This window comes from Aricia agestis, chromosome 8, assembly GCF_905147365.1.
Source record: "Aricia agestis chromosome 8, ilAriAges1.1, whole genome shotgun sequence".
Classification (NCBI taxonomy): Eukaryota; Metazoa; Arthropoda; class Insecta; order Lepidoptera; family Lycaenidae; genus Aricia; species Aricia agestis.
The window spans coordinates 18,592,139-18,618,271 of record NC_056413.1 but is presented as its reverse complement, the minus strand read 5'-3'; the positions used below and the strand labels follow the sequence as shown (position 1 = coordinate 18,618,271).

General features: G+C 35.3%; 1 protein-coding gene across 1 annotated transcript; it reads left to right on the top strand.

Moving 5' to 3' along the window:
• The first annotated feature begins 509 nt into the window (after positions 1-509).
• On the top strand, positions 510-25,948 carry LOC121729729 (cytochrome b5). Its single transcript, XM_042118338.1, has 4 exons — positions 510-712; positions 7,745-7,833; positions 8,230-8,337; positions 25,230-25,948. Exons 1-4 carry the CDS (start codon positions 596-598, stop codon positions 25,303-25,305), a joined length of 390 nt encoding a protein of 129 aa, XP_041974272.1. The 5' UTR covers positions 510-595; the 3' UTR covers positions 25,306-25,948.
• The last annotated feature ends 185 nt before the right edge of the window (positions 25,949-26,133 follow it).

The following is a 26,133-nucleotide window of genomic DNA, read 5'->3' as shown; positions in this document are numbered from 1 at the left end:
TTCTTTTTCAATCTTCGCCTAAGAGAATAATTTAAATTATTTCGCGATCCCTATCCATACAAGCACTCTCATTCGAGCGCCAATTCAACTGAGTAGGGACACGGGTCGGCAGTCGGCACACCGCACGCGGCACCGTGACACGTTGCGGCACCGTACCGTGTTACAGTGGCGGCGCGGCGTGGTATCGTTGCACGGCAAATGGCGCCGCACCACCGTAGACATGGGTCCACGCCCTTACTACTGTCACCAAAAGCTTTATCAGCTTACAGCTTTGGTTTACAGTTATAACTTACTACAAGTGCACCTAGTACTGCAGTCTTTTCAAATATTTTTTGTCATTCATTTTTGATTCTAAAAATATTTGGTAGGCCAGCTGGTAATAGCTTTGTATAATTCCTAACACAAAAGACGGAATAGTAGTTAGACACTGACAGCTGACAGTCGACAGATGACATTGATGACATTTCACATTTTGACAATGACAAATCATAACTTTACAATTACAAATCATAGTTCGGCATTCGGCAAAGATTAGGTGTTAGAACAAGCTTTTTGCTGTGGTTAAGAATATTAAATTAAATAATTTGTTACTAAAATGAGCCAAGAAACTAAACTTTTTACGAGAGAAGAGCTTAAGTGTCGCAATACGCGGGAGGATGCAATTCTAATAATCCACAACGGTGTGTACGATGTTACACACTTTCTTGATGAGGTAAGTGCTCACAAAATTTATGTACGCGGCACAAAGTTAACAAAAAACTTCCTAAACTATAACATGTGTCAACGTGTAACCATTTTACACTTTGTACAACTGGTACTAGCTACGTTATTCATAGGACCTCAAAGTTACCAAATTTAAAATTTATGAAATAGAAAGAACTTCATTTAGTTTTTGATATTTTTAGCTCCAATATTTTTTGTATTATATCGGTACAGATCCCTTCGTGCGCGAGTCCGACTCGCACTTGGCCGATTATTTTTAGGGACAAAAAAAATGATAATAATTATGATTGTTTGTTTTTACTAAAGTTGTAGCTTTAAATCATTCTCCTTACAATAATATACTTCATTAATAAAGTTTTTTTTTGCTTTAACCCGTCGATCGTGGGAAAACATGACACAATAGATATTCCTTCGATTGCGGATTCTTGGAAATGCTACTGTATTCTATTGTTGTCATAGATTGTAGATTTGTCATGTCTGTCTGTCTGTCTGTCCGTCCGTATGTCACAGCCACTTTTTCTCCGAAACTATACCAGCTATATTATTGAAACTTGGTAAGTAGATGTAGTCTGTTATTGGCATTAAGATTTTGATACAAAAATGGAAAAATTATTAAAAATTTCAGGGGTAATATTTAGGTTTCTAATATAATTTTTTTCTAACCTGAATAGTTTGCGAGAGAGACTCTTCCAAAGTGGTAAAATGTGTCCCCCCCCCCTCTAACTTCTAAAGTAGGGGCATGATATTTCTAAAAAAAATATATAATATGTAAGCGAAAAACGTTGTATCCCTTTTGACGAAAAATGTGGAAACATAGGTGAATGAAATTTTGCACAGTTATAGTTTATTATATGGTGAAGGATTGCATCGAGCTAATATTATTTTGAAATTATTTTTTTTAACAAATAAAACATTACACACACTACAATACGCACACTCAAGAAGATGACAGATTTTTAGTGACAAACCTGTACATACAAATTATTCTCTTTTATTTATAGTTGAAGTCTGTTGACAACAAGTTGACAAATTGAAAATAGATTATAGTTTTTTTAATTGAATCTTAGATACTATTAAGTATAGTATTCACAGAGCCAGTACTGGCTGCCAATAAGACTGGCAGCCAGTATTGGCTTGGTATATGCCGCGTGTGAACAGTTTTTCAAGCCATACTCTTGTTAACAAGTGCCATTTTCGTCAAACCTGATCTCATGCACCGAAAATTATGATTTTGATCTCATTCGATTCGGAATACCATCTACAACATTCTATCCAAATTACAAGAGGGGCTGAAAAAAAATTCAAAAGTTATAAACATTTAAGGAAACATAAAAAGAAGGGTTCAGTTTTTTTTAATATTTCGAAAACTAATTTGAGATAATCAAAATTTGAAAATAGATCCTTAAAAAGCAGGAAATTTCCTAAAAAAATCCTAGATCCTGGGACCTTATCGATAATCCTTATAGCTTTAATTGAGCGGCGAAAGTAACGGTAAAAACGCGTGGTTCGGGTTTCGGAACTAAAAAAATATTTTAAGTGATTAAAAGATTGGGTACTTCCAAGATCCGTTAACAAAAATAAATTATCACAATTTGTTTAATTGTTATGCTTTTCTTAATTTGTTAATAGTCACCATTTTAATGTAAACGTAAAACGCTGATTATTTCAAAACAAGAAATCCAGATTTTTTTATTATTCTTTTGAGCTAATTTTAAAAGGCCTTTTAAGAGATCCCCGTTGAAAAAATAAAAAAAAATATATTTTTCACTTTTTTATTAACATTCAAAGGCATTCCAAAATTAGTCATGTAAATAAAGCAATTACGGTATTTTCATAGCTGGGCACCGTTAGGGGGGTATTACATTATCATTTATATATGATCATTTCTATGATCATATGATCATAGAAATGATCATATATAAATGATAGTGTATCCTATATAAATGATAATGTATCCTATATATATATATATAGGATCCAATATATATGATCATTTGATTATATTATGTGCATATTACATTATCATATTTCATTGATCCTATTTTACGTCATATGTGGTTTCAATAGCCAATGGAGAGCGCTAACGCTGACAGGTATTGACGTCAGGGTTACTAGATCTCAGAGAATTCGATTTGTCAAAAGACATCGTCATTTTTAATATGGCTTGTATTTTGTTATTTCAGCAAGAGTATATAATTAGAAAAATAATTACATTACATTATTTGAAACATATTAACGAACAAGAAATTAAAAACTCTTTTTTATATTAAATAACTGGCAACACCTATTTCTATGACCGTATTGGATCCAATCTCTCAGCAAATGTCAAAAATCTATGATCAAGGAAGAAATGAATTATATGTCTATATTACATTATCCAATATCATTGATTCAATGATCCAATATATATGATAATCTAATATCCCCCTTAATCAAATAGTTAACTTCGTTAATCCGTTAAAAAAAAGTTAGCTTCGTTAAACGTTAAAGCGTTACATTTCGGACGAATTAACGCAAGTTAACGTTAATCGTTAATCCGTTAATATGTGTAATAATATGACCTTGTAATGACTTATTTTTGTATGTGCCCTAACACAATGATATTATCATTGTGTTAGTGTACATACAAAACCTGTTGGCTTAGAGTCTGGAAGTTAACAGGTTAGGGAAAACAAAATACTTTTATAATTATTGTATTCTACCTAACTAAATTACACTGCACTCTTCTTTGTCAACATGAAAATGATTTATAATAACAATAAACAAATCACTATTCACTCTATTAGCACCGGCGCTGAGTAATGAAATGATAAAACGGAACAAATCTTTTCTCACTCGCACGCGCCTGAAAATGGGTCTAGTATTGTTTTTGTTTCACTCGCTGTTGCCGTGCCGCGGCGCCGCGCTGCCGCTGCTACTGTTTCATACTATTAGCTGTCTGAACCTGTTTTCGCGGTGCCGTGCGGTAAATAGTAGGCATTAGATTAACGATTAACGGACTTCTGCATATTAACGGAAGTTAACGAGTCCGTTAATATTTTTAAAAGTTAACTTAAAAGTTAATCCGTTAATCAAAATGTTAACTTCGTTAATTAACGATTAACGAGTTAATGCCCAGCTGGGTATTTTTATATCCAATTATTGTTACTATTTTGTTTTGTTATTGTTAGAAGCCAGACAATATTTATTTCTTTATTTATAAATAATAAAATTAAAAATTTATACTTAATAATTTTTATTGACAAAAAAACCCTAATTGCTATATTTACATGAAATTTACATGAAAAAATCATGAATGCCTTTGATTGTTCATAAAAAAGTGAAAAATAAAAATTATTGAATTTTTCTAACGGATATCTCTTCTAAGCTCTTTTAAGATTAGCTCAAAAGTATAATAAAAATTTCTATATTTCTTGTTTTGAAATAATCAGAGTTTTTATGTTAACATTAAAATGGTGACTATTAACAAATTAACAAAAGCATAACAATTAAACAAATTGTGATAATTTATTTTTGTTGACGGATTATTGTATATTGATATGTCTACTTATTGTCCAAATTTTTTTATTTCTTTATATTAATATTTAATCAGATAAAATATATTTTTTAGTTCACGTGGCAGATTGCGGCAAATCACGCGAAACCCGAACCACGCGTTTTTACCGTTACTTTCGTCGCTCAATTCAAGCTGTAAGGATTATTGATAAGGTTCCAAAATCTAGGATTTTTTAGGAAATTTCCTGCTCTTTAAGGATCTGTTTTCAAATTTTGATTATCTCAAATAGTTTCGAAATATTAAAAAAAAACCAAACCCTTCTTTTTATGTTTAAGTACTTAATTGTTTATAACTTTTGCATTTTTTTTCAGCCCCTCTTGTTATTTTGATAGAATGTTCTGGATGGTATTCCGAATCGAATGAGACCAAAATCATAATTTTCGGTGCATGAGATCAGGTTTTGACGAAAATGGCACTTGTTGATCAGAATACCAGGCCAAAGTGTTCACACGCGGCATATACCAAGCCAATACTGACTGGCATGTTACGTAGTATATGACATTCTCTTTGGACTGGCAGTCAGGACTGGCTCTGTGAAAACTATACTTTAGATAATGCTTACAAGGCCAGTCTGAGATCAGCTGAGTCACAGAGACGAGAGTTGAAAAAAATTTTTTTTTTTTTAATTAAACATAGTAGTCATAATGTCGTTGAAATGTTGTTGATCCTGGCGACACGGGAGTTGCAGTGGTGGGAATGTGTGGTGGGCCTTTTACCCGTTAAAAAAAATAATGTCGTTGAAACTAAGGTCGAATTTCGACCATTGGGCGATCTCTAGTTACTATAAAAACTACCAACGAAAATTGGTTTGAACGAGATCTAGCAAGTAGTTTTTTTATACCTCAATTTAACTTTCATAAAATTAACTGAAATATAAAAATAAATCAAATCTTTTAATTTCATAGAATAAACCTTATTGCTGCTGCGGAACCCTTCATGGGCGAGTCAAACTCGCACTTGGCTGGTTTTTTTATCTGTAAATGGTATACCTAATATATTTCTATTGTACAGGTGTATTTCTATTGCACAGTCTAGGCTTGTCGAATAAATATCGATATATCGATATTTTCAATTTGATATATCGATATTTTTGGGCGATATATTTTGTTACGATATATCGATATCAAATATGCAATATCGAAATTGTATCAAAAACGATGTTTTTTGCTGCGATTTTGGCCAGACGTCTTCTTAATCGGTCCAGTTGTGTCAAAGCAACAAAAAATTGGTCTTCTCATAGGCTTAGCTGTTGGCTCAATGAAAATAAAAATAAATAAAAGGCGAAAAAGATGGTTGAAAGAATTTTTGCTCCACGAAAAATTATGAATTATAAACGAATGGATCGTATAACATAATATATATTGACTTTAATACAGATTTAGCAGTTCTCACTACAGATAAAAGGTTGAAACCATCTTTCAAGCCACACTTTTTCCGATTTAGTACACTAATTAGGATCCTAGCTTTCTAAATCTTATTCCACTTGACTAAATTTAGTTACTAAATCATTTGGATGTCTAAATTTAGTCAAATGGAATAACAACATCTTTCGATATAGTTAGGTAGGTGGGTATTTGACTTGAACTGTTCGAATTTTAAAAACTTTTTTTGAATATTCTCAATTCTGTCAATGTAGGTAGCGTAGTTGGGGTTCCATACGGGCGAGCAGTATTTATTCCAAATGACTACGAACGCAAGCACAATAAAGTATTTTAGTTGTTTTAATGCGCGTAAAATCAGAGGAGAGTCTACATATGAATCCTAAGGCTTTGCGAGCTTTTTTAATTATGTGGTCAATGTGCGAGTCGAATAGAAGTTTGGAATCAAAGATGACACCTAGGTCCCTGACAGTATTTACTCTCGCTATGGTAGTATCTCGTAGTTTATAGGAATAATCTATAATATTAGTTTTGCGGGTGAAGGAACATACGTAACATTTTGTCACATTTAAATCTAATTTCTTAATAACACAATAGTGGTAAAAATTATCAAGGTCTTTTTGAATTTTTTCGGCATCATCTACATTTCTCACTAGACATAGTATCTTCATATCGTCGGCGAATAGAAGCACTGTTCAGAAAGAGAAGGCGGAAGACACATCGTTTATAAAAATGTTAAACAATAAGGGTCCCAAGAGAGATCCTTGAGGTATTCCCGAAGTAATAATATGTGTATACGTATATTGTATATTCACAAATGTCACGAACTAGAATGAAATATAAAACCCATCAAACGACTACAAGTTGCTAACGGCCTTTCATGAACCAGATAAACCCTGATTGTCCAGCACTGAGCACGCTGATGATGATAAATTATAGCTAAGAACACTCTCGATCATGTCAGCTTTCAAACAAAAAAAAAACTAGATCTACGATGCCACGGACAGATACACACACAGGCAGACAAACAGACAGACTGACAGACGGACAGACAGACACGTCAAACTTATAACACCCCTCTTTTTTGTCGGGGGTTAAAATGGGATGACACTACGATGTTGCCACTTTTAAATTTCTTCACTTTTTTGACGGACTATAAATTAATTTTAAAAAATGCAAATTGGTCGAAAAATTGGACCGATATATCGATATTTTTTTCGAGATATATCTAGACCGATATTGATATTTTTTTAAACATTGATGTATAGATATATCGATATTTTCTTTCATTTTCGACATCCCTAGCACAGTCCTATTGTCTTTTAAAAACTTCTTAACACACTTTCCATCCTAGTAATTTTCTAGGGAAAATTCATAAAATAATACTATGGTAAAATATAATAGGATAACTGCCAACAATTGGGTGGTTCGCCCTATTATGACGGTCGGCGTAAGGTATGCGGGATGGGCTGATCGTATTATCCTGCAGCTCTAATGAAAAATACTTTCGCGTGCGTCGCGCGTCGGGATTCCGACACGCCCTTCCCCCGCCACCACCCGCCCGCGCCGCCCCTCTCTGAGAACACCAACCCCCTATCGTTTTGACGTAGGTACATATTTAATATTTTTAGTGTGCATAATAAACATTTTTAAATTAAATAATGTAGTGATTATATACCTAAAGGCTAAATATATGAAAACGTGCATAAATTAAAATATAATGTAGGAGCTGCGTAATTGGCACTCGCCAGCCGAACATACAATTTGGTGTTACAGTGTATGTCTGTACTCGTAATGTAGAGTGTAGCCGTAGAGTGTAGACAATATCCCTATTGTCGTAAAGAAGTAGAAGACTTCAACATTGTAGAGTACTGAATACTGACATAGATCGAAAAGTTTAGTTCTATCAATTATACCAAAGTCCAAGAAGATTAGCAACGTCTTTGTAACTGCCCGTTATCGCGTAAATTGTTTGCAGTTTTTATTTAAAAAATATATATTATCAAGATTCAAGTATCAACCGTTTCCTTACGGGTTCCCCAATAACCAATAGTGTCCATGTGTTTGAGTGTTGAATGTGTTGCAGCACCCCGGCGGCGAGGAGGTGCTCATGGACCTGGCGGGCAAGGACGCCTCCGAGCCCTTCGAGGACGTCAGCCACAGCTCCGACGCCAGGTAAATACCGTTATCACTACCAGCATCGACTCATAAGCTTCGCCAGTCGTCACTAGTCTCTTATTAATGTCATCAGAAATGTATCTGGTACGCACAATAAGCGCTCCTATCGCTAACCTGTGAAAGGCAGAAAACAGAATATGTAGGTTGATGTAGGAATTTAAAAAAGTTGACATGATTAATAATCATTTTATTACTTTTATGATTATTAATTTATCAATAAAAAAACATCTGCGGGCTGTATACAACCAGTCAGTATCCTAAATAATTTCTCTTAGTTTAAAAGCTGAGTATTCAGTAAACCATCGTCAATAACATTGCAGGTAGACCACACTATAAAGTATATCGGCTATATTTTTCATCCTGTATGTAACTATAACGCAACTTCTCCCCCAGACAGCTGATGGGCAAGTACAAGATCGGCGAGCTGGTGGAGGCGGACCGCACCGCCGCCAAGCCCGCCTACGCCCCGCAGTGGACCAACGACACGCCCGCCGAGAACAAGTGCGTAATCGCCTAGGGCCACCATCACACGACGTCTCACCACATAGCACCATCACTCACACACAGTTATCAGTCGCCATACAGTGTCAGTCACCACAAACGTAGTCGGTCCCCAAACATCGACGGTGTGTTTTAAGATAGCGTGGAGCGGCCTGGCACTGGAACCACGGTCCAAGTTTTGAAACTATTCCTTAGTAAATGGGTTCCTCATACCATAGTGATGTTTGTCACCACTCATCAGTAACAAAAAGGGTGCTTAGTATTTGTTTGTCAGCTTCTGGTCTACTGGAGTGAGTTACTAAGTGAAGGCATTAGAAAGTTAAGACATCAAACCACATACATAGATCAAGATAGATACCGCATATATGATATACCCTCCATTTGTATGAAAACGAGCGTGCCACTTTTTTCTTACCTCTAGGCCCACGTTTCTATTCGAATTTCTACAGCTCTATAGGCATTTTTTCAATCCGATTTACGTCCGATTACGATAACGGTGCAGGTGGAGCGCAGACTAAAGAACGGACTTTTGAAAGACGAGCATCGCTCGTCGTTTGGGAACGCGATATGGCACGCAAAGTACATGACACATGCGGTATCTCTCTTGATCCATGTCTGTGCACCAAACAGTAAATACGGCACTAGTGGCGCTTATGAAATTACAAAAGGTCTTGATAAAAGGAAATAATTTAGCGATAGGGAAAAGACAGTCGCTCCACCTACATTAGATATGCACTTGCTTCTAGTAACTTGTGCGAAGTAAAAACAATTACCAAATTAGGTACACGATCATTAGTTTTAGCACTTGTAGCTTTTAAAACACGCATTGGTTAGTCGATCGGCTTACGTCATCCGCTTCCAAAATTAACGTACATGTAGTGTGTAAGAAAATATATTTTTGTGTTAGTATTTAAGGTGCTTTATTGGTACAGTTATTGTTAGTAAGTATATTATATTGTATGAAGTTACTTGTAGCGAAATCATAATATTTTTGCACAGTAATATTTATTCATATTTGTATGTTAGTAGCGCTACTGTTATATTCGAATAATTTTGACCAAATCGTGCTGTTCGTTTTGATGATACATTTATAATAGACCAAAGTAATATATCTCATCCTTTGTGCTGATTTATATTGATACAGTCGTGTATTCCAACTACTGGACCCTGGACTGGATTAATACAGTGCTCTGGCTGTATAGCCTTTATTTTTGGTAGACTGCTGCAGTTTACTTCTTATAAAAAGTTACTCCTCTCTTTCTCTCGCCCATTATATTTTTTTTCGGGCCAAAGGTATGCCAAGTCCTTTCCCGGACTCAAAGTGCTTATTTTTTACATCGATCAGTCACATTTGGGCACGTGGCTATCACATATTATAATTATGTAAATAAGTTTCGCGGTGTGCAAATAATTGACTTCTGCCGCGATTAGATACACTATGGATTTTTTCCTGATAATAATTGCGTATTTTTTTAAATCACTCTACCATATCTTCTACTTCTCTTCTGCTATGTCTCTGGGTTCAGCAGGTTCCTATAGCGGTGATAACTGATAGTTGAGGCATAATACGCGCCTATAGAACGCAATAATAGCTTCCGGGAAGTAATAAATTTATCATATTTTATAGTACTCGATTTATAGTACTAGATTATAGTAAAGAAATGTTCTCTATGAGAATAAAAATCCAAATTACGTACATTCACGTTGAAAACTTTAAACTCGGATCGGATACAGAATACATTATATTAGATAATATAGTTGCTTGGGAATTGGGATACGAACTGAAAATAACACCTGTAGGGCATAGGTGTTAAAGAAGGTTTGTTCTGTTTTGGCCTGGAATTATTATTGAATGGTATATTGGTGCGTGTAATACCGGCTTATAACGAGTCATCGCCTTTGGCATTGATGCGTTATGTCTGATAAACTATCGCCCAATTTAACTACACACTTCATTATACATAATATGTAAGTACATCACACAGACATACACGATTAACATACATACAACTTATAAGGGATATACACAGACATACACGATTAACATACATACAACTTACAAGGGATATAAGTCTAATCCATGAATATTTTTCTTCGTCAAACTATTTTTTATATATTTTTACAAAGTTAAAATATTTTAGCTGGTGCAGGAATATTTTAAAAAGTAAATAGCGTATTTTTACGTTTTATTTATGTAAATGTACTGAATTGGAAGTTACTATTTTTGTTATGTAATTAAGCACATGGATCTGAGTAACATTTGGAAATGTGTACTTAACAGTTAACACCGACTGAGCTTGTAAAACGTATTCCTATAAAGATCTCTATGAGGCAGGCGTTACGAGGCAGAAATGTTTAAATGGCGACTGGCGAGGAACCGTGTTTAAATATTTAATGTTTATTGATAAGAGGTTATCGTATGTACAGTCACGCGAGGAACATCAAATAGGTATACTCATTGGCAATTTCTTTGCTTCATTTCGATAAAATTATAAAAATTTATTCCTTCCACTTTTTTTTACTATTGAATAAGTAAGTATTGAATAACTATAATGTTTTTCAATTAAATCGTAAAATTAATTTACAAATCAAAATTTAAATTGTTGAAAAGAGATACGTGAATCTAAAAGGTATTTCGCGTATAGTCCAAGAGCCCGTGAGGGCCAGACCTTCGTCTTTTTATAAAAGCTGAAAGTTCTTCTGTGTATATCCCCAATACAGGTAAGAATGATCCCCACCCATGAAACCTGGGTAGTGGTGGCTTTGGCAGGTAATAGGTAGCAAAGGTGTAAAAAATTCCGCCTCAAATTTATCAATTTATAAAACTCAATTTCTTTATATTTTATTCATAATAATATAAAAACTCGCGTTGCTCATTGCCAGACACTTAGTATGGTTACAACCCCCTGCCGGACACCCCTAAACTATTATAATTTGTAATTATACTTACGTTATATTATAAAAGCTAAATTTTACATATGTTTTTTGGAGAACTATTTAATAATGTTTCCTTAGTAGCCGGACAGTTTCGAGGGTTCTATCGTCCTGCCAGACGTATTGAATGTGTACAATACTTGTGAGCGCGAGGAGCATATATAGCAACGGGTGCTTATTGTGTATTATGCAGTGAGCGGTTATGCTGATAGTAAATGTATATTGAACGTTGTATTATTTTTCTGTGTAATTCATAAAATAAAAGTGATCTAGTTGTAATTGAAAGTTATCATGAGTGAAGAAGAAGTGAAAGTAGTTTGCTTCGTTTGCAAAAAAAGTGGTGAAGATATAATAATGTTTTCTGAGGAGACTTTAAAAAGATGTCAGAATATTCTAAAATTAAGAAAAATACACAAACTTAAATATAAAGACATAATTTTACCTAGTGAATATACAGAGAGTGGTTATCACAGAACATGTTATAAAGCATTTACAGGTCTAATGAAAAAATACTTCAGCTCTGAACCTTTAAGTTCTGAAAAAAAAAAGAAAAAAAAAACAAGCAAGTTGTGTAGTTACAGGCAAGTCCTTTCCAACTTCGTCGTCCACACCAGATTTGAGTTCGGAACCACCTGTTTCAGAGTCTTCATCAATAGAATCTACAACAATCTCTCAACAAATTTTATTTTCCCAGTCAATAGAAGCACAACCGTCAACATCTCAAGATGAATCTTACTTACAGCCTGTACCTACAGAATCTTCCACGACACCACAGCCAACTCCAATTTCTGACTCAATAGGTCTAGAATCTTCAACTCTTCAAGATATTTCTGATATTTTTGAACCGGATATTAGTGATAATAATATTGTAACTCAGGATGTAAATACTTCGACTGATAGTGTTGCTGGTAATAATGAGGTTATTTGTATATTTTGTGATAGAAAAAAGAAAAAAGTGAGATCGAGAATGCTTCCGCTTCATGCAGCTGATGTCCATCAATTTAGAGCTAGTATTAAACCTAGTATAGAAAATTATGAAGAGTATAAAGATTTTGCAAATAAATTGGATAATTTTTCTGGCCCAAAAATCTATTATCATACATAATGCCGCGTTAATTTTAATAATACTGTATCTTCATTAAAAGCAACGCGTAGCAAAACGGACTGGCATTATCACCGAGAATATCACCAAATAGTTTTTAATGAAATCAGCACAATCATTAACGAAGACGTGATTAAAAAAGGACGCTGTTTTTTATTAATTTATTTACATGAATTATAAGTATATCGATTCATTGGAAAAAATTTTTCAAGAAAATTCCATTGAGATGACTGCCACTTTTACGGCACACCACCTTGAAGAAAAAATTTTGAAAATATTCTCTAAGGATATAAAGTTCTTCACTGTTCGCAATAAAAAAATAATTGCTCCAAAATATTTGATTTAAATAAATTCATTTTCCTCTAAATTTTTTATTAACAAAAAAATTGTTCTTCCGTATAATAAAGTTCTTCTTCCATATTAAAAAAAAATTCCGTAAAATAAGATTTTGATGACTTTGAAATGTCAGTTGAATTAAATATAATAAACTTCATAAAATTTAGAAATAATATGAATTGAGTTACTAGATTTTTGATATGATTGATATTTTATTGTAAAATTTTACAGAATATTGTTTTAAAAATTTATTGCTCAGACTGTAATAATTTTATTCAATCAAATTTCTCAAAAAATTAGAAAAAAGATTACTAGATAATTCGGAGTAAACAACAGTAGATGTGCAGTAAAGGATCGCAATAGACCGAACACTCTATTTCACTCGCACCCGTTGCTATATATGCTCCTCGCGCTCACAAGTATTGTACACATTCAATACGTCTGGCAGGACGATAGAACCCTCGAAACTGTCCGGCTACTAAGGAAACATTATTAAATAGTTCTCCAAAAAACATATGTAAAATTTAGCTTTTATAATATAACGTAAGTATAATTACAAATTATAATAGTTTAGGGGTGTCCGGCAGGGGGTTGTAACCACACTAAGTGTCTGGCAATGAGCAACGCGAGTTTTAATATTATTATGAATAAAATATAAAGAAATTGAGTTTTATAAATTGATAAATTTGAGGCGGAATTTTTTACACCTTTGCTACCTATTACCTGCCAAAGCCACCACTACCCAGGTTTCATGGGTGGGGATCATTCTTACCTGTATTGGGGATATACACAGAAGAACTTTCAGGTTTTATAAAAAGACGAAGGTCTGGCCCTCACGGGCTCTTGCTCTAGTAGGATTATGATTTAAATAACGATTTGTGACGTCACAGCACTCACAGCTCACACTCAAACACACGTCATAGGTCTTATATAATATGTATAGCTGTCTCTGTCGTATTGGTAACTTTAAATTGTAATTATTTATATCTTGATTATTTTTATATTAATACCAAAATGGCTTTGAATTGCGCGTTAGATAGAATGGAGGAAAAATATATTTTGAATAAAATAAAATATTTACTTATATGCCTATATTGCGCTACAGATATGTATTTATGAATTCCTCCAATATCATTTCTTCTATTATTATCAGGCATCGAATATAAAAAAATATTATGTTGAATAATGAGTACTTACATATTACACCCAGAAATTTTTAGCAAAATAATTTATAAATAATGCTATTCCTAATAATTAATATGATAGGTACTGTGTAACCATTTGTAAAATTATACCTATGAAGTAAGTATTGCATTCTTTTGCTTAGTATCCTTGAAGAACTGCTTAGTAACCACAAGGTTTCTAGTTTTAGTACGAGTGTAGTACTTTTGTACTTTGAACACTTGCCTCTTATCATGTCCAAAGTTAAGGTTTAAATGTTCCGATTTCTGTCTCAGATAACGTCTGCTACTGCTCACTAGCTATACGAATGTTATTTTCAATATATTTAGTAGATAGAGATAATAATATTATAAGCTTACATAACTAGGTGCTGTAAATGTATTTGATATATTATTAATGTTGGATGTCAATAAACGTATATAATAAATGGACTTGTTATTTACACCCTCACTACCATTTTGTTACTTGGCCCATGTGCTTTATCTGTACGTAGTTCATATAAAATACCCACTTATGGGCACTTTAAGAGTTCATACTTCAGAAAATCCTAGATACTGGCATTCACAGTATTTTACAACAAAAGTCTAAGGTACTGTATTATGACTGCCACTGCCAACGTATTCCACAATTTACTCCCTGGACAATGCGTGCAGAGTTGTAGACGAATGATTTTTTATGCAACATTGGGATCTGTTAAAGCTATGCCTCTACGTTGGTTTTTTTTTTCAAAATTTACTTTAAAATAAAAAATATTACCTTTCAAAAATCGCAAAAAATGACTGGCCCGTACCCCGCCAATCCACCGACCATAAAACAAATTGTAAAGATCTTTAAGATAAAATAAAAACGTAGAGACATAGACTCACTCTACCTGAAGATATTTCATTTTAAAAGAATTAGATAGGCTCTATTTTGAAGGAGGAATCAGAGGACTACGTTACCTCGATTCACTGTATCCATCTAGTGTCTCTATAACAATTCACAATACACGTGCCGGCGCAGGGTGAAGCGTTATGGCAATAGTTTCTTCGTTAAATTCTACTGCACCCGCGTTCCCTCTTAGGATGTATATGTCGCAGGCGGATTGTATAATCCGCCGTTTTACATTACGGCTAGCCGTTTTAAAAAACAGAGCCGTTTTGTAATGTGGCGGTTTATCGATTAGCCGGATTGAATGCGGCTGAATGAAAAACCGCAGGAATGTATTCGGCGCCATACGTTATTCAAAACGGCTAGCCATAATGTTTTAAAGCGGATTATACAATCCGCCTACGACATATATAAGGTCAAATTCCGTACTACATCCAATTAAATTATGAAAGTAATAAATATGTAAAAAATTGGACTATTCGATATTTAATTATTATTGAATTTTTTTTTTGTTGTAATTTGACTACCGCAAATGGCGGCAAAGAAAGCTCGGCAAAGCTTTAAATGCAGGTGGCGAAAAAGGAACTAACGCTGGCACATACAAAAACGACATATTTGACAGTTCTTCTTTACCAGCAGCGCCCCCGCCCAAGTTCATATAAAGTCTTGTCGCACCCTCCGAAGGATAATTTTCATAAATTTCAATTTGAAATTTCAAAATTACCGGTAAACCCACTTTTTTTGGACTTAAACAATCGCAAATCGTACAAAGAAATTAATAAGCAGTTTTTTAGCTGTTTATTTTTGATAAAAAGTTCCCAATTCTGACGAATTCTCAAAAATTGTAACACTTCCGGCAAACATTACGTATGATAAATGGAAATTTTAAAATGAATTATTTCACGTAACTTGTCAGTAAGGTATTGATTTTTTGGTATCAATCGAATCTTTGAATTTATAAATGTTATATACATCGTTAAACCATTTTGAAATTGACGCCCACCGGCAAAATAGTGCAGTCGTCACGAAAATCGTGAAAATTTTTCCACTCTTAAATCGCTATTTTATGAAGAACTTTTTTTTTTAATCTGAAACATTTTGATCGTGGCCTGCGACACCAAGACCAAAACGTGTTTGATTCCCGTATCTATAAAAAATCGGCCAAGTGCGAGTCGGACTCGCGCACGAAAGGTTCCGTACCGTTATAGAGCAATTAAATGACGTGTTTTTTGTATGGGAGCCCCCCAACGATATATTATATAAAAAAACTCAAAGTAGAATATCATTGGAGCCCCCTTAAATTTTTATAACATTATAACACCAAACATAAATATAAATAAATAGTAAATTTACTACAAAATATTTAAGCTCTAAAAATATTTGTAGTTACATATTGTAAAGTACATACTTAAAAAAATTAGAAAGTACATTTTATAAAAAAATTATAGGTGTCAAGGGACACCCGGATGGATCGAGGCTATAAAAATAAAACAAAAAAGAAAACCAAAAAATGAGAGAGAGACAGAGAGAGCTCTCTGTCTCTCTCTCTTTTACACGCGCTACCGTACGCCGCACGGCCTACAACTATATTTGCTCGTCTGTCAAGCGCCCAAAATGGGCGTCTTACCCTAAAGCTGCGTTGCCACTGAAGCGGAGCGGAGCTTAGCGGTGCCCTAATTGACCAATCGTGCTATTCCAGCGGAATGACAGCAAAGATTTCGAGCACGGTGACTGGTCAATTCGGCACCGCTAAGCTCCGCTCCGCTTCAGTGGAAACGCAGCCTAAGACTATTCCAAAGTATTTTCGAAAATGGTTTGACAGTTTGTGACTGATGAAAGGATAGCATATTTTTTGCTCTAGTTATAACTTAATACATCACACAAAAGTGCCTTTTGTGTAATGTCGTTACAACTTTTCAGTCTAGCCCCCTTTCGCAACGCGATGAGGAACATCGTTCCGATACAATAATATTAAATTCTTTACGCCGGTTCTTCTCGATAAATCTCGCCGGGTTAGTTCCCGAACCGGTGGTAGGCATCTGTGTAGCCCCGACGTTCAGAGAATATTTGAAAAAATTTATTATGAATAAAAAATTTTGAGTTTGAGTTTGAGTTTATGTGTGTATGAGACTAATGTGAAGTAATGTGTATAATGTTCGGGCCACACTAACGAGAAACGCCGTTAATTATCGCGTTAATTCTAAAACATGTTATAGCATTATCGCCATTTATTAGTGGCATGTAAAGTGCTATAACATGTTTTAGAATTAACGGCGTTTCTCGTTAGTGTGGCCAGAACATAAAGGGTATTTATAGTTCACCTTTGCCATTTAGGTCTACTGACTACTGACATACAGACCCAAACCAATTGACCCAAAAAATAAAATGAGGGTAGGTATTGGCATTTAAACAACTTCACAATTAGTTTTTTTTTTCAAGTTTAAAATGAAGGAGATAAAAAAAGACATAAAATTTTGAATTTTGATGGAAACCTGTTAATGATGCAATTATGCAATATCTTGCTTAAATTTCATAAATAATCGGCCAAGTGCGAGACGGACGGAGGGTTCCGTACCGTTATAGAGCGAAAATAGTGTTTTTTGTATGGGATATTTTATTTTATTATTAAATATTAAAGTACGAACATAATTAGAGATTTTGTGAATATTTCAAGTGCCAACATATTGCCATTATGGATTACGAGCAAAAAAAGCCAAAAAAATCACGTTTGTTGTATGGGAGTCCCTCTTAAATATATTTTTTTGTTTATTTTTAGTACTTATGTGTTGTTATAGCGGTAACAGATATACCTACACTCTAGCAACAGTCTAGCTAGAGCGGTTCTTGAGATACAGCTTGGAGCACGGAGCTTTGTTATAGCTCCGTGGTTTGGAGACAGACAGACAGACGGACAGACATCGAAGTCTCAGTAATAGGGTCCCGTTTGACTTTTTGAATTCGATTGCGGCACACGTTATATCCCACAGAAAATTTCTGTGTACGTAAACGATAATAATACCCAGATATTATTATCGTTTTTACCCGACTGCCAGGAGGGTTATGTTTTTAGCGCGTATCTTGTTAAGTATATCCCACCAAAAAATTAAATGTAAAAAGGAGCCAAGCAAAATATTGCATGGCCATGCAATATATCTATCGTAAAAAGTTTTCAGATCACATTCAAGCCAAGCCTTCAACTTATTTTGTAATTTAAATCAACATTAAGTGAATTTATCAATATTTTTCTTTATTTTATAATTATTATAGTGGCTCGGCAATGAGCACAAGAAAAACAAATATAAAACTTCATATTTGGGGTAGTTCATACTTACACCAACGGCAAGCGTAAATGTGTTTTTTTAACCGACTTCCAAAAAACGAGGAGGTTATATATTCGGCTGTGGATATATATATTTTTTTTGTATGTTCGACCACTACTCCGCCGTTTGTGAACCGATTTTAAAAATTTTTGTATTGTTATATTAGGTTTCACTCCAATTTGGTCTCATTTTCACAAAAGTGGTGATCTGATGATGGGATCCATGAGTAATCGAGGGAACTCCTCAAAATTTATATGGAAACATATGGTGATTTTGGTTTTATGAGAAGCATCCTAAGCATATGCTACCAAAACGCAAGATTTTGCACCAAGGTATACTATGGTTCCGAAGATACTAAGAGAACTCCGGATTCCTTATAGATACAAGTTTGGGGGTTTAGGCGTCGTTTTAAGAACTGAAAGCATATGATACTATGCAAATTACATTCATCATCATCATTATCATCACTACCATGTCAGGGTCACCAATGTCACAACTCACACATGGTTGTATATGGATACAATAAACACACAACACCATAAAATATCATCAGTCATCACGTTATGTCCTTATTTATTTGGTATATTTCAAAGCGATTTTAATATAAAAAAATATACTTAATGTTGTTTCATAATGCTGTTTCAAAATACATAATATTTCAAGTACCACAAAATTTAACATAAGTAACGAATTCAACCTTTACTCCAGAGCGTAAGGCACACATTTGGGTTAGACTGAAGGAAACGGGGCACTATGGAAAAAATACAAAAATTTTTCGTCAAAATTTTAACCTCTTATAACCACCCTTTTTGAATATACCAATCGATAGGGGGCGCCAAGGGGAGCAAAAAAGCTCAGATAAACTTTTCTCAAAAATCAACCCCTGTCGAATGACAGGCCGAAATGTGACCCTTGTTAGTATGGCGAAAATACTTAGAAAAATTTGGCTAAGGTTTAGGAACCTACGTCAATTAACTGTTGGTGACATGGGTTAAAGAGGATTGTTTTGGGTGAGAAAAACTCCTACTTACCGTTTCCACCGCCAGTAAACTCTCCGTTTAGAAGAAATTCGCATTTGAGATTTTCGTAATCTTCAGATAAGATCATCTGTTTTCTGATGTTTAAGTATTTTTAAGGCATCTCAAGGCTGTGATGAGTGGGTCTTACTTAACTACTCAGCCACGGATAACGAGGGGGGGGAGGGGGGGGCAGACCTCCCAAAGATGGGGCTCGGGGGGCGCAGCCCCCCGCCAAAACAAAAACAAACACAATCTAGAAAGTCCAAAAGTAGGTTAGGTTAGGTTGGAACTTAGACCAGAACACCCAAATATAGGAGCCCCGCGTAGCGGGGCTCCGTCGACTTTCTTTTGTAGTAGTTTGTCAAATAAATTGGGGTAGGTTTGTAAACATTTACCAAGATTAAGATAATATTAAGGGGTTGAAGTATTTTCTTACGCGATGGTTAGTAGGTAACTAAAAAGAGTGAAATTATTATTTTTAACAAAAAATTAAAACTGACTTCCAAGGTAAAAACATAGTTTAAGGGTCAGATCACAGCGAACCGAATCGAGACAATTAGCGACGTGGCGATACAAAAGCAAAAGTCGCTGTTGTCGTAGTTTACTTGGCGATCCCCCGACACACCGTGACAAAATCAAAATCAAAAATATTTTTATTCGGAGTAATTTTTTTACAAAAACTTTACCGAACGTCGATACTACGGTGCCTACCACCGGTTCGGGAACTAACCCGGCGAGAAGAACCGGCGTAAGAAACTCGCACGGGGCCATCTTTTACTAAAAAGATGGAAAATTACAATTTAAAACATATAACAGTACAACACGGTCACATTAATGTACATTACATCCCGGGATGTATATCTTTACATTATATTAACCTGACGCACTACTGGAATGTACATGCACAACAATTACGGACTAAAATATTACTTTACACTTAGGAATTATGTAAACTGAGAGTCAGTAAATATTATTTCATTACTTTTTAAAGTTTTTTGGCGGGGGTTTTTTAAATTTCTTAATTTTTAACTTTGTTAACACTATTTTTCCTTTTGTACGTAAAATAATTATTATGAAGTCGAAGCTCATTTTTAATGTTCTTGCAAAGCCACAAACATAAAAATCTTTTCTTTTATTTAATAAAGTTATATTATACTTTTCAGTTTTTAGGTTTCCTTGCCCAAAGGATATAAACGGGAGCCTATTCCTAATGAGTCTAGACTTCGCTGTCTGTCTGTCGTCCGTCCGTGTGTCACGAGGCTAGATCTCGAGGACCGCAATAGCTAGATATTTTAACTTTTTACAAATTATGTACTTTTGTTGTCGCTATAAAAGCTAATAGTCCAACTAAAATAAAATAAATGATTAATCGGGGGTCTCATACAACAAACACGTTTTTTTTACCTTTTTTGCTCTATATCCATAATGGTAAAAGTAAGGTTTTTGAAAATTTTAGAAAATACTTAATTGTATTTCAACTTTAATAATAAGTAATAAAAAGTACATAAACTTGTGATTTAAGGGGGGCTCCCATACAAATTTACGGTACGGAACCCTATGTACGCCAGTCCGACTCGTACTTGGCCAGTTTCATAATTTTTCCTTTCATTGTAGATAACGACCTACCTTGTTGCCAAATTTCAAGGTTCTAAGTCTGCTAGAAGTACCTTAGAATTTTAATGATCTGTCAGTCAGTGAGTGACAAAACTTTGATCATCCGTAACTATTAATTAAGCTAGTTTTAATACTTGCTCTTTGTCACCGAAATTCTAAATGCCTAGCTTGGCTGGAGCACTGCCGTGCTCCCAGATAATTTATCGTTACGTAAACAAAATTAAACAAAAAAAAATTTTGTTTACTGTCTGTGCTGGTGCTGCTCCTAGCGTGAAAACGTTACAGTAATATTATATATCCTATTTCTGCACAACGGCTAACTGCAAACTTAAAGCAAAGAGGCTAGTTATACCTAGTTGTCTATTCTATGCCTAAAAATAGTTATGAAAGTACGAGCTCGAAGGTACAACATAATAGCTATAGGTAGGTACTTAAAGTAATTAACACAGTCATTAGCTAACGTATAAAACAATTAACATTGAAAATGTTTTGACCCCTGGACTGCGCTCTGCCTGTCCTGATAATGTTAATAATAATTATTGTATTCAACTATAAATAGCTCATAATATTATTCAGAAGTTTTATAATTTCTTGTCACACTACATCTGCGTGATCCGAAACGTCATTTGGTCCCAAATGACGTCAGAGCTTGCTGCAGACCTCAAAATTCATAAGAACTTGATTTAAGTAATTCAATAAAGAGATTCAAGTACAAATAATTGATTTCGGTCAATTCCCCTTGTCAATAAAAATATTTATCTAAAACACAGATTACTTATATAGTTACCATGTATACAAAACGAGAGTTTCCGGGGAATCTAACATCGACGCCATCCAGACAATTCGAATTTTAATGGAAAAGCACCGCACTAATAAAGAAAACCTACATCTCCTCTTCATAGACCTTGAAAAGGTTTTTGACAGGGTACCACGAAATCTGGTTTGGCAGTCCTTAAGAGCACATGGCATCCCGGACTAATACTCACTGATAGTTCAGGACATGTAAACTAATACTACAACCACCGTTAAAAGCCCTGCTGGTCTTAGTGGTTCATTTCAGGTGAACGTGGGTGTACACCAAGGCTCAGCCCTAAGTCCATTTCTATTTAACCTATGCATGGATTACATAACACGCGACATACAGCAACCTACACCATGGTGCATGCTCTATGCGGATGACATAGCACTCATAAGCAAAACCGTCACTGACCTACAAGAAACGTTTAATCTTTGGGTAGATAGAATAGAGAAACATGGACTACGCATCAGCCGCAGCAAGACAGAATATATGGAATGTAATTACGAAGGAACGGAAAATGCAGGCAATAATATGTTCATAGACGGCATAACACTCCCGAAGGTAGAGAGCTTTAAGAGGATACACCAGGGGCGAGAGAAATTCAAAATAGGTATTTTGAAAATGTATTGCTGTCTCACCAATCTCAAGTCTTCCACCGCAGAGCGCGATAGAGACAACACGACAAAAGTTCTAATAAAATAAAAGAAAATCATCGATTCGTTGTCCTCTGATTCCTTCTCCAAAACTTAACCGATTTAAGTACTTTTTTCATTAACAATTAAAGCAAGGCTTGAGCTGTGTTCCTATGTTTTACTTTTTATGGTATATTCCAGCCAGTTTTGTTTTATGGGTGCTTGAACACAGAGAAAAATGTGGCCATTTTTTTGGGTTTTTGAACGTTTATATCTTTTTTAATAATTAAATTATGACAAAAAAGAAAACATAGGGACATTGTATTAGTGGCCGTAGATATTCAGGAAAAAAATTATAACTCTATCGGTATTATCCAGGGAGGAAACAGCGGACAACGTTTGTATGGAAAAACGGCGGTGTGGATCGCTCTTAAGTATCTTGGATCTATCCTAACATCAAATGCAAACGCCGACAAAGATGTCCAACACCGTATACATTCAGCATGGCTCAAGTGGAGGTCTTTAACTGGCGTTCTATGTAACCCTAGAATGCCCATCAAAATCAAGGGTAAAGTTTATAAGTATAGATAAAGTCCGCAATGAGTACATAAGGGGCTGTTCGGGGTAGCTTCTGTTGTGGAAAAAGTTAAAGAGTCCAGACTGAGATGGTACGGTCACATACAAAGAAGAGACGATGCCTACGCCGTAAAGAAAGTCCTCAATATACCAAACGTGTACAAGAGACCAGGAAGACCACCCGCAACCTGGTGGAACAACATCAAGAGAGAGATGGACCAGGAAAGCCTCACTACTGAGACAACCCAGAACAGAAAATTCTGGCGCAAACTTACAGGGAGACCCGACCCCTGATAAACTGGAAACATGGGGTGGATTATCATGCAACACACACACACACACGGACAAGCCCACAGATCGCTTAATTGGATATCTAGTTTCATGTAGGTTGCAGGAACTTAGTGCGTGTAGTTCTCCTACACTACTATTATAAAGAGGAAAGATTTGATTGTTTGTTTGTCTTGAATAGGCTCCGAAACTACTGGACCGATTTGAAAGATTCTTTTACCATTGGAATCCTACATTAATTCTGCTGAACATAGGCTAAATTTTATTTTGGAAAAAAATAGGGTTCCGTAAGATATTTGGGATTTTCGGACGCAAGGTGTAAAAAATCAACCAGAAATGTTACTTTTTTCGCGTACGCTCAACGCTGCCTAAACTATAAAAGATAGAACCATAAAATGTTCTAACTTCTAAGTAATTGTAGATCTTTTAGATATCTTCAAAAAAGTCCGTGACACACTATACCTATCTATGTTGAGTGAGGCACAATAACCATTTTTTATTAAAAAATCTTGAAATGTTTTTGGACTACATTTAAATGCCTTTATTTTACTCATGGCATTAATTCTTATCAAAATAAATTATTTCATTACTAAGTACAGTTAATGTAGATAATATTTGGTCTTTGAATGATTAAAATTGGACGTTTGGTTTTAATGTTATGGCGAAATTAAAATATTACGATTTCTGCTGTACGTTGCGAATTGGGCGTCGTCAAGGCGCGCCGCGCGGGTGTGCTCGCCCGGAGAGTCCACGTAAATATTAATTATTATTACCTCGATCATGGGAATCGCAGACACAATAGATTTATAATATAATAGTTATGCGACAGCCGGGTGCCGCTTCATTGATGGGATAATATTATAGTGCTTCATTAATTCATTACGTTTTAAATGACTATTATTTTTGATTGCTATTATAATTAATTTCTATATCTATAAATCTCCAATAGCGGCAGCCGGCTGCTAGCATAACAATTATTGAATTGGTCTATTGTGTCTGCGATACCCACGATGTCTGCGATACCCACGATGCCGCTAAGAATAAATTTAAAATCAATGACCAGCCGTGCGAAGCCGGGGCGGGCCGCTAGTAATTTATATATTATAGGGACACATACACACCCTAAAGTATACAGGGTGTAACTAAACAAAGTGATAATACAATATTAGGACAGTGGTACTCAACCTTTTTTTATACGGGCCACAAACACGTTTTGGTCTTTGTGTGGCGGGTTTTTTAGGGTTCAAAAAATTATGTTCTGCAAAATTTGCGATTTAAACGTTGAAAATTTTTCTAAAACCTTCACAGCGACTTTTCACTATTTTTCCGGTCCGGTGGGCGTGAAATTGAAAATAATAGAACTTCTCGCGGGCCACATATACAAGTCCCGGCGGGCCGCAGGTTGAGTATAGCCGTATTAGGGTTTGTGTGAGTCCCCTGTATAGAGTTGACTGTAAAAGTAGCAGCCCTGGAAGAGTAACTTTTTGGAAAGAAGTTGTAACGACATGACACTGTATAAGAGTCGGTATATATACAAAAAATGCTATAGTAATTGTAAGCCGTGCGGTAGCGCGTGTTTCTCTCTCTGTCTCTCTCTCTCTCTCTCTCTTATTTTTTTTATATATAACTTCGTTCCATCCGGGTGTCCCTTGACACTTCTCAAGTTTTTTAAACTTTTGTATGGGCAAATTCATAACGCTGCAGCGTCTTTCTATACAAATCACAAAAAATTTGCTCTTTCAGCGCTGCTACTTTCACAGTAAACTCTATATTCTACTCGCAACATCAGAAGAGCTGCAGGTGCGTTGCCGGCCTTTTAAGAGGGAATACGCTCTTTTCTTGAAGGTTTGCAGGTCGTATCGGTCCGGAAATACTGCTGGTGACAGTTCATTCCAGAGTTTTACAGTGCGCGGCAGAAAGTTACGCGAAAATAAAGTTATTATTATTATTACTATTCGAAGATACACGCAGATCGTCCAATATCGTATCGTATCGGTTTTAGCGCGAAGCACTTACGCATAGATAATATGTGGCCGCGGTATAAGGAACACGTCATACTGCATACATATTACACACCCTGAAGTATTGTCACCACTGACATAGTATGTACTTACTTACTACCTCAGTGATTATCACTTTGTTCTGTTGCACCCTGTATGCATCGTGACTCGTGTATAATACATCGCCATACAACTGTACAGTCTGTCTGTGTGTCCCCAGCTCGTGGAGCTCGTGGCTGGTGCCGCTACTGCTGGGCATCGCCGCCACCGTCATCTTCCGCTACATGTTCCTGTAGACAAGACCGTACGCGGTGCGAGGTAGCCAAGCCTGCGAGAGTGAGAGATTGACAAGCACCATTCACTGGACAACGAATTTGCTACCGTGCCTACTTGAAAGTTTTTAAGCTTTAAATCATATACTAAATGGCTTTGGGGTCCAATTATTGGACGTCGATTTTCAGGCAATCGAGAATTGCCCCCCCTGAGTGCATGAATTTTTCGCTAAAAATGTATTAAGTTTTCAGTTTTAGGCTTAGTCTACGATCAGAATTTACTTAAGTATTTCTAAAATCCAGACTAGCCTAAGACCTTTCCTTATAGACAAGATTTCAGGTCAACATTTCAATACAAATTAAACGGTATGACCGAGTAAACTCAACTGTAAACTTACGCAAAACCAAATAGAGCAATGTATTCATTCAAGTAACCAATTTGTAATTAATGTTGTGTTTTTTAAATTCTGAGCAAAGGTCAACTTATTTAAATGCTCTTTGTGTCTTACTGACCTACTAGCACAGTACAAAATAAATCATTATAAACTATAAGTATATGTAATAAAACAGTTCTGTCCTGAAAATCATAGTCCGGGATCAAAACTACGGTATCCTATATCCTTTACGGGACTTAAAATACCTCCATACCAAATTTCATCAAAATCGATTCAGCGGTTTAAGCGTGAAGAGGTAAGAGACAGACACACTTTCGCATTTATAATAATATTATTAGTATGGATACGCTATAAATGCAGTATGATGTTATTATATTGTGCTAGTAGCGTATTGACGGCATGGATCAGCTTCGTTCTGAGACGCATGTAGTTAGTTATTATTAGTAAAAAGTATCTG

Coding starts and splice junctions, on each gene's coding strand:
- LOC121729729 (XM_042118338.1), top strand. CDS start 596: ATGAGCCAAGAAACTAAACTTTTTACGAGAGAAGAGCTTAAGTGTCGC. Junction 7,834..8,229: donor AGCCACAGCTCCGACGCCAG/GTAAATACCGTT, acceptor CTTCTCCCCCAG/ACAGCTGATGGGCAAGTACA. Junction 8,338..25,229: donor GACACGCCCGCCGAGAACAA/GTGCGTAATCGC, acceptor GTGTGTCCCCAG/CTCGTGGAGCTCGTGGCTGG.